The 12284-nt window shown below is 47.3% G+C and overlaps 2 protein-coding genes across 3 annotated transcripts in view; one reads left to right on the plus strand and one right to left on the minus strand.

Annotated features, from left to right (window-relative positions):
- The window catches only part of LOC149353527 (histone deacetylase 8-like), a 90506-nt gene extending 84983 nt beyond the window's left edge, over nucleotides 1-5523 (minus strand). The window contains exon 1 of one of the 2 annotated variants that reach the window (XM_089582619.1): nucleotides 4215-5523. In XM_089582619.1, coding sequence (XP_089438745.1) covers nucleotides 4215-5447 — 1233 coding nt within the window. In that variant the 5' untranslated portion in view covers nucleotides 5448-5523. Of the gene's footprint in view, nucleotides 1-4076 lie in introns of those variants that run through there. The other variant, XM_089582620.1, reaches the window with a different exon arrangement.
- A 2607-nt stretch (nucleotides 5524-8130) lies between these two features.
- Nucleotides 8131-12284, plus strand: part of SPARC (secreted protein, acidic, cysteine-rich) — a 30643-nt gene continuing 26489 nt past the window's right edge. Inside the window, exon 1 of the mRNA XM_089582634.1 lies at nucleotides 8131-8262. The gene's annotated coding sequence lies outside the window, so the exon portion shown is untranslated. The remainder of the gene's footprint in view (nucleotides 8263-12284) is intronic.

A 12284-nucleotide genomic window follows, 5' to 3' on the forward strand; every position in this document is an offset into this window, starting at 1 on the left:
GTGACGTGCCTCTGCTACTTGGATGATGTGATAGTTTTTTTCGTCTACAAACCCAAGCCACCTGCACCGGCTTTTGGCGATCCTTGCTGTCTTTCGCCACGTCAGTCTTCAGCTGAACTCGGAAGAAATGTACCTTCGGCCGCCATCAGCTCAAGGTCCTCGGTCACTTGGTCGATTCTACCGGGGTCCAACCCGACCCTGATAAAGTTTGTGCCATGAGCTCCTTCCCTACTCCGCGTTCCTCCAGCGATGCGTGCAGCTTCCTCGGACTCTGCTCATATTTCCACTGGTTGATCCAGAACTTCGCTGAAATTGCTCGCCCTCTTACCATGCTCCTCAAGAAGGATGTCCCCGTTATCTTGGGGGCCCAACCAAACTGCCGCCTTCAGAGCACTTACCTGTGCCCTCACCTCTCCTCCTGTCTTGGCTCACTTCGATCCTTCGACACCTATGGAACTTCAGACTGACGCGAGTGGCCACGGAGAAAATTAAAAATTCATTTCAACAAGCATCTGGTCTCTTTTCTGGAATGCCACCGTTGGATAAAGGCTGCTGCTGATGGCTGGTAAAGACGACTTTCAACCTAATTTTGGCATACCAAAAATAGTTTTCATGCTTAAACAATAGATTACACACAAAAAAAAAATGTGCTATTAGGACGCCAATTGCAGCTGGGAGGTAGCACGTGCTAGCATTCAAGTGATTCAAATGGTGCGAGCTTAAAGCCAAAACCGGTAGTAGCCCTCTAGTATCCCCTCGAGCCATTTGGTACGCTACAGTAAATTGGGCCTCTGACATGGGGGAAAGAAATAATTTTGGAGATGCAGTCATATATCACATTTTTTGAAGCCAGATGTCAGGGCTCCCCTCAAAAAATTGAAACTGATAAAGGCGGAAGTGAAAGAAGAAAGGAAGAAAGAAGTACCGCAGTGGAGGGCTTTGGAATAATTTCTACCACTTGGGGACCTTAACGTGCACTGATATCACACAGCAATGGAGTGCATATTTCCACCACGCAAAACGAGGGACGAAGAGAGGAAAACACAGGACAAGACGCGGAACTTCAACTAAGGTTTACTACAAGGAAAACCACATTTATACAAGATGCGTAGTCACACCTGGTAAACAGCAGACACCATCACATTACACAGGCACGTGGGCGCGCGTGGCACAAGTTGGCATCTAGACAGTTGAATTCTTTATTGTATAACGATACTGAAGTGAAGCTTATGCAATGGTCATTTTCTTTTTTTATGCAGTAGGCTTCAAAAATTTCCCTGCTAAGCTGGGTCATTAATTTTTTCAGGACAATTGTGTCGCAGAACCTGGGCATGCAGTTACGACAATGGCGACAATGTTTTGCCAGTTCCCCGCCCCCCGCCAATGATTCAACGGCTGCGCGATGCTCCTGAAGTTTAACATTCAGGCAACGTCCAGTTTGCCCTATGTAGCAAGCCTACTGCATAAAAAAAAGAAAATGACCATTGCATAAGCTCCACTTCAGTATTGTTATCCAATAAAGAATTCAACTATCTAGATGCCAACTTGTGCAACGCGCACCCACGTGCCTGTATAATGTGATGGTGTCTGCTGTTTATCAGGTGTGACTACGAATCTTGTATAAATGTGGTTTTCCTTGCGGTAAACCTTAGTTGAAGTTCCGCGTCTTGTCCTGTGCTTTCCTCTCTTCGTCCCTCGTCGTTTTGAGCGGTTGCAATATGCACTCCATTCAACCACCAACTAGCCCGCCTTCACTTGTTATATGAATTACAGCATACGGGCACATTTTTGGATTTCACCTCCATCGAAATGCGGCCGCCGCAGTCGGGTTCGAACCCGGGTACTCGCTCGCTATACTTTGTTCATACACAGCAGGCAATGCCATGGATGCTGCAGCAGTAGTGCGCCCATGAAACCATATTACTCCACCACGTATCATTCGCTTTTCTCGAAGCCTCGATGAGTGGCTTGGAGGAAAACGAGGAGTGGTATAAAATGAAGTGGCAGCACTGAAAATCGCGGTCTAAGCTGTTGAGGCGCTCAGTGCTCGAGCCCTCTGGCTACTTTCTAGGCGCTTTTCGAAGTCTCGATGTGTTGCACGATGAAAATGTGGCAAGAAGTAAAACGAAGTCCAGGAGACTGTCAGTAAAGCACTAAAGATTTGTTGCAATGGAATATGCCTGTCTACACTGTAGTAGTATGGTAAACTACTTTATGGGCGCCGTCTCAGCGCGCTGCGCAGCTGAATCGCTGAAGGAGACGACGCCGCTGAACTAGTTCACTGTATCCTAAGCATGGAGGAAGCTCCTAAGCCAAAAATTCCGAGTAGTCCCCGTGACACTTGCCTTCGGACACTTCTCTTTTTTTTTTCATGCGGCCCAGATAGCAAGGGCTGCTCTTTATGCTACAGTGCATGAAAATTCATTCTAGCCATGTTCTAACTATACATAGCTTGCACCGACGTCACATCCGGTGGCCGTCGGTTGCGAGTCGGCCATGCTGCCGAACCACCGCCAGACCGCCTCTATCTTACCGCTGCCCATGTTAGCTCTCAACGCGTCGGTTCTCGTCCATCCGTAGATTCAGTATGGTTTTGTGTGCCACCCTAGGCTGCTCCAACCATAGCGACAGCTCCAGGCGAAAGGAGTAGCCGATTAACACGAACTTCTTCCGCATTCATAAGATATTCGTAGGCTTGCAAGTGCGAGCACTCCATGGCTCAGTACGAATCTGCGTGAGCTGTGGCTGGCTCGCATTAAGCGCAACGATTTAGACCCCGACAACCCAAATTTACTTGTGTGCGGAGCGCACTTCGTGACAGGTAAGAGGCTTGTGTCGTCAACTAAATGTTTGCGAAAAGGTGGGAAGCAATGGCTACACCCTGAAGTGAATGTTGCTGTTTTGATGGATGCCATCCGATTTGTCTGACAACACAAATCCAGACTGGGTCCCGCGTCGCTACATCCTAGCTACAGCACTAGGCAAGCCAGTTCGGATCGCCACGACCGCAGCGAGCAATGACGGCAGAGAAAGCAGTGTGCCGAAGCCGAGCTTTTAGTCTCGTATACGCACATCGCGGCCAGGCTTCTCACCCACCTGCTATAGAAATCTTTGTGTACCTCCATTGATTCGAAGGCTTTCATTTCTTCCAACTTCATAGAGCTGGAAAGAGTACACGATATCCCCCTGGGTCACTTCAGGGAATACATAAACGCCCATCGTCGCGTTGACTCCTGGTCGCGGCGTGTACGGACCTAATCATTGCAAATTTTCACTTTGTCTGCGTAGCGTACACGCGCCGATTCAATAAGTTCAGACGAGTAGCCTGGACTGAATGGTTCATTCCTCTGTGGAGTAGGCATCGCGCCCGAAAGATAAGAAAATAATCCAAAGCGTCCGAGGAGTGGTCAGGCATCGCAGGGCAGACGGGCGGGGACGGCCGAATGGTTCGGCAGCATGGCCGCAAGCGCTTGATGGGGGCGAAAGTGACATCACGTGCAAGCTATGTATAGTGAACTGTATTTCTAGCTACAGTTCTTTGAACTAGAATAGAACCGCGCAAACGGAAAGAGGGGCGTGTGAAAAAAACTGACAGGACAGGGCGTGGATTATTCCTTGTTACATCCCACTTTTCGTTTGCGCGGTTCCATTATGCACTCTAGTACGAACTATCCCACTTTCTCTCTTACTAGCATTGAAGTACAGCTGATACCGGTGTAAAACACTTTTTTTTTTTCTGTTTGAACGCCACATCCAAGATTCGCTCTTGCTTAGCTGTATTCCACACAATGCTGACGGATAACACATTACTGTTTATGCGTCACTGAATATTTTGCTGGCGCTAATCGCGGCCAGCTAAAGTGGGGTGTTATACAAAAGACTCAGTCTTACCGCAATCAGGTCACGCGAGGAAATGATCTGGTTTTATGCTAATTAAAATGCACCCTACATAAAGGTTTAATGACAAAATTCTTGTTAACTACAGAAGGGGAAAATAACGCTCCTTTTTCAATGCTAAAAGCACTTTAAATGAGACACGCAGGAGTAACTGTACAAATAAACATGAACAATATCAATACGTATATTTTTTTACTTGAGCACTCACCATAATAAACAGACAGTGTAGGAACGGCAGAGGTTGCACGCGACACGAAATATCAGTCATTAAAACAAGCTCACACGTCGTACCTTCAGGACACTCCAATCAGACTCACATGCTTCATTACTTCCTGCAGTATGCCCTCGACGTACTGGGCGTCATTCAGGTCGGGACGAAAGCCAGGTTCCATGCTGAGTTCGTAGCCAGGTCCGTACATCATAAGGAAGCGGTGTTCCGGGATGTCATCGTCCAGTTCTTGGTCCAAAAGCGCCGCGGTCACCGCGGTCCAACAGCGGGCCGCGTTGGCAGCCGCGTATCCCCCTCCACCGAGCAAAAGCAGCGGCAGCCCCCAGCTTCGGACGACGAGAACGCACTGCACGAAGGCGGCTGGGGTCAGATTCCACGCACCGAGCGGATCTCCAGACAGTCCGTCTACACCGCACTGGCAAACAACTGCATCAGGCGCGTACCGTTGCCTGACCTCGCTTATCACTGGCAATACCACGCGGAGGAAAGTTGAATCGCTGGCACCACTCCGAAGCGGCAAGTTTATCGAATAGCCCCGGCCCAAGCCGAACCCAACGTCACTCACTGCTCCAGTGCCAGGGTAGAAACCGGGCTCGTACTGGTGAACCGACAGAGTGAGCACCTTGTCCGTGCCTTCGAAGGCTTCCTGAACACCGTCGCCGTGATGGACGTCAAGGTCAATGTACAAAACTCGGCCGAACTTGCGACGCAGTGAGAGTATACCAAGCACGACGTCATTAACGTAACAGAAGCCGGCAGCCTCACTTCTGTGCGCGTGGTGCCAACCGCCTTCCCAGTGGATAGCAACATCACAAGTCCGCTCAATTAGAGCCTGCGCGGCCGCTAAAGTGCCACCAGCAACGTTTTTCACAAGCGTCAGAAGTCGCTCTGTCGGCGCACAGTCATCGACTAGGTTGTAGTCTTGAGCCCGACTTACGATATCTTCCCCATCTAGGTCTTCTGCTGTTTCGCAAGAGTCCAGAAAGTCGACGTAATCTGCAGAATGAAACAGGCACAAATCCTCGCGGCTGGCCAAGAGCGGATGAATGGGGTGCAGGTTCTTGAGCAGGTTGTAGCCCTTCAGAAGCCCGTGGACCAGAAAACAACGCTTACGAATGCGAGGGAGCCTTTCACATTCGAAGAGGTGATCCGGGCTGTGGACGTAGCCAACTCGAGATTTTCTAGATGTCCCTGACACGTAAGGAAGGACACTGACAGATGAGGCTGATTTCGAGAATTTACTAGACGAGACGTTCGTTCGACTCGTCCCATCATCACCGTCATCCTTGTTGGAAAGAGTGGAATACACAGACTCATACATTTTGATAGCTGAAAATGCTGAACAACACTAAACAACACTATTCTAGCTGAACTGACACTCACACAAAACGCCAACAACGCGCTCAAAATTTAATAATGAATTGACTTGACTTGACTAGACTGGCGCTGGATTTCACGCATCCTTCAGTAGTTCTGGTATGGTTCTGGTTTTGCTTTTTCGGTCCACTGGGCACCAACGTTGCTCAGCCCCATTTCATTTATTTATTTTTATATATCACATACTGCGGACGAAACACGATCTAAGCCGGAGAGGCTGAATGCAAGGAATGTGGTAAAAAAGCTGCGACTTTGAGAAAAATAGCATTCCGGAATGATAAAGCAGATACCAAAAATGGACACATACTGAGATGCACTCAACCATAAAGAAGCCACAAAAGAAAGTAAACAATGGACCTCGGATTTTACCGCATTGTGCGTTTTTATTGTGAAGACTTTCAAAATTTTTCTTACCTCAACCGCTGGCTCGTTTGCGGTGAAACTGCTGTATTGTAGCAAGTTTTAGTTGAGCCGTGCATGATGCAAAAGCGTAATCGTCTGCGTCGAGATCGGCGAACCGAAGCCCAAAACACCGAGTTTTTGCTGAAGGGCGGCAGTAGCGCCATCTGTCTTCCACAACGAAATTAAACAAGAAAAACGCAGCTCAGGACTTCGCGACGTCGTCCTCCGACGCTTTAGGAGAGCCACGAAAGCAGACGATATAAGCTGAATTGGATAAAGTCATTGGACAAAAAAAAGAAGACGTCAAACAATATTCTTTTACTGGCAAAGCCTCGTTAAACTAGTTTTTTCTGGCATTTTTTCAGCTCAGTTGGCCGAAAATGTTCGAAGCGCTTCAGTTGAAGCAGACGAAAAGGCCGGAACGGTATTCAAAGGGCCCGCGCTCCTTGCAACGCTCGCCTTGGCATGGCCTTGGCACCTTGTGACGCTTTCCACTGCAGAAGACAGAGTGCGCTACTGCCACCCTTCAGCAAAAACTCGGTGTTTTGGGTTTCGGTTCGCCGATCTCGACGCAAACGATTACGCTTGTGCATCATGCACGGCTCAACTAAGTAAGTATCGTTGTAAAACTTGCTGCGCTACAAAAGTTGCCATAATACGCAAGCTCTGTGTGCAGTTTCACCGCAAACGAGCCAGCGGTTCAGGTAAGAAAAATTTTGGAAGTCTTTACGATAAAAACGCACAATACTGTATATAAGCCCTTGCCATCAATTTCGAATTACTTTAGTAGAATGTCAGTTTGGCATCAATTGTCGAATCTTAATTTGCACGCCTTGTGGGCTATTTCGTGCTACTTATTTTAATAGCCCTTGTGGTCGTTATCTTCTGCATGCTCTGCATTTTTTTAGCTTTAAACTCTTTCAAAATAATTTTAGCCACATGTCTGCTAGCTCTAAACTTTTGGTATTACTGAGGAATATTCCTTTCGTCCCGCTTCATTTCTATTTTCACGCGCTGATAGCGACCTAGAATTGGGAGTGAAAAATAACAATGGCGCTTTTGTGAAGTTTGGCTCAATGCTCAAATGCAGTGCTTGGAATATTGTCTATACCTATATCAGTTGTAGCGTAACTCTTTGAGCACAATTTAAATGTTATCTTTCAGTGTAACGAATTTTACAAGTTGGGTTATTAAAACTAAACTACGTCTTCTTCTCTGCCCATAACGGTGGATTTCTGCAGGGTTTCAAGTACAATGAAAATAAATATGTCGTTATTTGGAACAACTCTCACCCCAGAAAAAAAAAAGCACAAGAGCATGTCGTAATCCATCCCATATCTATCCCATACATACTCAATGAACAGCTCCAGGCCTTTTCCAACGTAATTATTTCGCTCATACATTTGAAATGTTCTTTTATAGACAAAGCTCGATATGGTTTAAAAAGGTAAAAGTTTATTACACCTGCCTAGAAACGGCCCCACCCATACACTCCTCAGCAAAAGACCTGCAAGGAAAAAACAAAAATGGAGAGAGCAGAGCGTTCAACAAATACAAGGAATGCACCGTAGAGGAAAAAGTAGTGACTATAAAATGTCATTCAATGTTTGGAAACTAATAATTTCTACATTTTCATATTCAGTGTACAAGGGATTACAGCAAAGGGATTATACATTCCATTGAATGTAAATTCGTTATGAGTCGATAAACAGACGGGAAGCTGTCGCAAATAAGTGCACGAAGTACGTTGGCAGAAAGGATATGTAGTGCCAGACAGTTTACATTTACTTATTATATCATGGACTGTGGTGCAGTGAGCGCAAGATTCAGGCTCCAGCCAAGTATCACTCGCGGCACTCCCTCAGCCTTCGGCATTCGTCTCGTGTTTCTGAATTACGCCTTCCCCCGTCCCACGCGGTCGCTCCAGCTCTACTTCGGCGGTTGCCATCTGCCACGGCCTTCCGTCAGAACCTCGCGTGCTTAGTATCTTGCGAGAGTTTTTTTGCTTTGCGCGGCCGCTCTTTTTCTCTCGCTCGCTAGTTCTCTCTCCTCTCGCTTTTCTTTTTTTAACATCGCAACTGCGAGAGTGAAAGAGAAGAACGGTGTCTTTTCTTGAGACGATGAAGAGCTGGAGATTGGTGGGAGAGGGTGAAGACGGAAACTTGGGTGGGCGAGACGCTGAACGCCACGTCTGGCAACCACAGCTGCTTTCGTCTCAACCAATCGGAGACGAGAGTGCTACTTAAGGTGCGGTCCCCACAGTTTGCTCCACTCTTCTCATTTAGAGTGTTTGAAGTTGCGCGGCTTCGCTTGGTGCGGCAAGTTCGGTGGAGGCTGCGGCGGCGGAGCGCTTGAAGGCAAGTTGTTCTAGCATCTCTGTTCGCGAAAAGCTCCCTGCAAACACGCTGTTAACGCATCTCTTTGGAAGTATTCGATATTTCAGTCTCTTTACACGCTCAGATCTCACGGCGCTGTCCTTAGGTCACTATTTATGACACAGTGCTAAACTTGACGCGTAGAAATACCTCATGTAGGGGATGACAGCGATACGCAAACGCTGACACCGCAGCGGCCTGTGCTGTCCTGCGCACAGAAACTACAAAGCTTTCATGAACAAGGACCCATAGAGTGTGTGCTGACTGGCATTCATATATCTCATGTCGCAGATAAAATCATTTTTGTGCGGAGTGATGACACTTTCATTGTACGGTACACTCTGTTTTCGAAGTTGTGCCTATGCGTACGTTTAATGCTGCCTACTTACGCAGTGAGAGGATTTTTCTCCGAGCGCTCGCATCCTTTTTCGTGGAGTGCGCATTCGCATTCATGTGCATCAGGTGAAGCTGGCGTACCAGCGCGAATGCTTGACTGTGCGACGTGCACCAGAGGTGCGCGAATCGAGTTTATGGATGTTGGTCCTGCCGGAGACCAGCACAAAATTCAAGTTCACGCTCTAGCCGGTCGCCACGGGCGTTTGGCCGTGTTATCGCTTCCTGTGATGCTGGGTCCATGGAGTAAAATGAATGGCGCTGGAAGTCGTGTATACAACAAATGCGCGCGTCATCGTCTCTTCTCTAACTGTGCACAAGCTGCGCACATCACTGCTTGTCCACAGCTTGTGCAGAGATCTGTGATCTAACACGCGCCCGTCTCGGGAAGATGCGTTCTTCCTCCGCGAACTTTCTTGACTCGGCCTCCATCCAGCTGCCCGAGCGGGGCCCGTGATAACTTCCTGCGCCCGGTCTGGGTTGTGTCAAAACTTTTGTGTACGCGGGGAAGGGAGAGCTGACGGGTCGGTCCGAAGGCAAACAAGTGGTAAAGAAAAGAGCGCGGGATGGGTGAGCAGTCTCGAGTTTCGGCAGTGCCAGAAAGCGCAGCCCGCCGTTTAGCCAGATAATGGGCGACGACGGATCGCTCTCGGGCCATGATTTTCTGAGAGGGGACAAACTTGTGAGGGCGCTGTTAAAAGTTTTGTGTGTGTCTGTTCTACAGGTGAATGTGCAAAGAGAATAATGTACGGCGACTTTTGCGGGATAGCGGAGGGAAGAAAGGCTTTTTGTAATGTCGTTGCATCGCTTGTGAGCAGGAAATGGAAGACAGAATACAGAAATGTACTGGCTTAAATGCTTTGCCCTCGCAAAGGCGGAATTCGGCTTACTTTTTTTTTCCTTCCTCTCGCGTTCTGTGGTTGACGGACACGGCGGTTGTAAACTCACAGTGACGATTTGAAAATATTGCTTTTCAGAGTCTACCATTACATACCTGCTGTAATGACGGCAAGGAGAATGCGTTTTTTTTTTTCTTTCCAGAATCTAGTGTAGCTGGGGCGTCCAGAATGTAAATTGTGCTTTCCCCTGCCTCTTGCATATGATAATGCATTGAGCAAGAACTGCTTTTTTCGGATAATTTATTCGACGTTAACGCTATTTCTTGTCGAATAGTAAGTAATCAGATCGCATGGTTGCTCAATTCTTTCACAATGCAAAATGTGCTCATTAATTCAAAAGTCACATAATTCGAACTGCCGTGTTATTCGAAATTACACTTTTGTCCCGCCAGCTTATGGTGGAATGTTCGTCTCCGCAAATTCTGTTCAAGATTTGCGTTGGATCTCTTAATTAACTTTCGGCTGCTAATTACGTTGCGTGTGCGTGATAGAAGTGAAGACTTTTATGCAAGAAGAATGGCGCAGTTTGTAGATGCATATGATGTTGAAGACGTTAATAATTAGGCACAAACTTCTTTCTTTTTCCCCTCTCTTTGCGATAGAAAGTTAGAGTCGTTTAATGAACCAGGCGTTGCATTTCTACGGAGTGTTGCCTCGCTGAGAGACAAGCGAAGAAAAAAAATATGTTTCGGTCAAACCGTTGCATTGTTCTCACTCAAGTTTCGCGCTCAAATGCGACGGTAAGTTTTGTTGCATACTGCGCTTGGGTCGGGTACTTGTCTGAATCGATGAGGAGTAATCAGATGTCCGCATCCATCGTATACGGCGGCGCCGGACCAGAAGAAGCTGTACTGGCTGCACCAGCTATTGTCGTCGGCGTAATTACAAAAGCAGACGAACACGACACGTAGTGCGCTGCCAAACCTTTCGGGGGCGAAGGATACGGCGCTGCCAGTACAGTCGTTTCGAAATCGCCTTTTTTCTTGGTCCAGTTTCGCCGCGTACGATGCAGACTTCCGATTAATTCTCGCCTATTCAAGCTACTGCCCACCCCTCTGCGAAATTTGAGCCCCGACAAGCGAGCGGTCAAGCCGAGAGAATTTTTTTTTTATCGGGTTTCTCTGAGCGGCGCGGCACGCAGTATATACGGGGCGTTTCACCTAAGACGTTACACAATTTTTAAAAATAGCATTTTGAGTTGGAAGAGCGCTTATTTCGTCCTATAGCATTTTCAGCGATGCAGTACATCCGAACACAGCTAAAACGTGCTAACCAGCAGGCTGGTTAACTAATACTGAATAGTTAACTATTACTGTTAGGCTCCTTAATTATTGTGAGGCATGTAGCCCATCGTAATTAATATCCATATCAGTTTTTAGAATTTCGAAAGCCCGGTTGCCCTCGGCGCTGTGGCCCAACAAATTTTGGCTATTTCGACGAGTTACGTGCACTGGAGGGGTTGCTTTGCCTGCAAGCTTCTCGAAAGCGCATGTATTTTGGCACGATGTAGCCAAAAGCTGTTGGGCCACAGCGCCGAGTGTAACCGCGTGTTCGAAATTCTAAAAACTGATATGGGTATTAATTACGGTGGGTTACACGCCGATCAGTAGTTAAGGAGCCTAGCAGTAATAGTGAAGAAGTTAACAATTTAATATTAGTTAACCAGCCTGCAAGTTAGCATGTCTTATAGCTGTGTTCTGATGTACTGCATCGCTTAAAATGCTATGCCGAAAAAAGCGCTCTCCTAACTCACCTATTTTTAAAAATTGTATAAAGTCAGGTGAAACACCCTGTATATGTCCTCTGCCTGCAAATCACTGTCTAGATTTCCGTGACGGCGCCATTCAGTGCGAAATACCGCCCGCCGAGTCCATCTGTCTACCGTTCACTATGTACCTGCATATTCGTAGAGGGAAAAGCCAGTCCCAACAGGAATCTGTCGAGGCTTAGCTTATTGACTCGTGCAGGACACGGGGATGGAAGTATCTCCGCGGTGCAGGAAAAGAAGAACGTCGCGTGATGCGGACGTAGACAGGAGAGAGTGATCGTGAGCCTTCCTTCTGGAGATTGATTGCCGCCGCCAAACCTTTGAGGAGGCCTCGAGACACCCTTAGGTGTCGGTGCATTTTTTTTGCCCTTCACCTTTGGCATGTGCTGTAGCGTCTGCGGCCTATTCTGCTCTCCTACAGTACAAGGGAACTGGATAAATGTGGTACATTAATTTCGACGACTGAACGTAAACTGTTCTTGCGCAAATATGAGCCGCGAAGAGTAGAGAGCGATTGAAACGCAAAAAAATATTCGAAGTTGCCTTCTAGTTCGACATAGAGGTTAGGTGCAGCGCGTATATTGAAGATTTGCGGTTTTCGAGGCAGAGAACGCATTTGTGGATGGGAGGTTACTTTTTTGACCAACTTCAGAATTGCTGGAATGCTCTTCGACCGGGGAGACCACTGCCACGTGCTCATGGAGAAATTTGCCATGGGAAAAACCACGAAAACCCCGTTTTTTTCTTGATGAAGTAAATCATTGAAATTGAATGCGAAAATAAAACTACCCCTGCTTCACCGACGTGAGAGGCTTGGAAAAATGTCGGTGCATTAAAATAACCGTCACCAAAATCCAAGATATTAATGATGCTGAAAGCCTACGTTTAGAATACAGGCAGATCGTTCGGCTTTATCACGGGCAAAAAGTGATCACAGTCGCACT

The sequence above is a fragment of the Amblyomma mixtum genome, chromosome 3 (genome assembly GCF_055824585.1).
Source record: "Amblyomma mixtum isolate Tamu chromosome 3, ASM5582458v1, whole genome shotgun sequence".
Lineage (NCBI taxonomy): Eukaryota > Metazoa > Arthropoda > Arachnida > Ixodida > Ixodidae > Amblyomma > Amblyomma mixtum.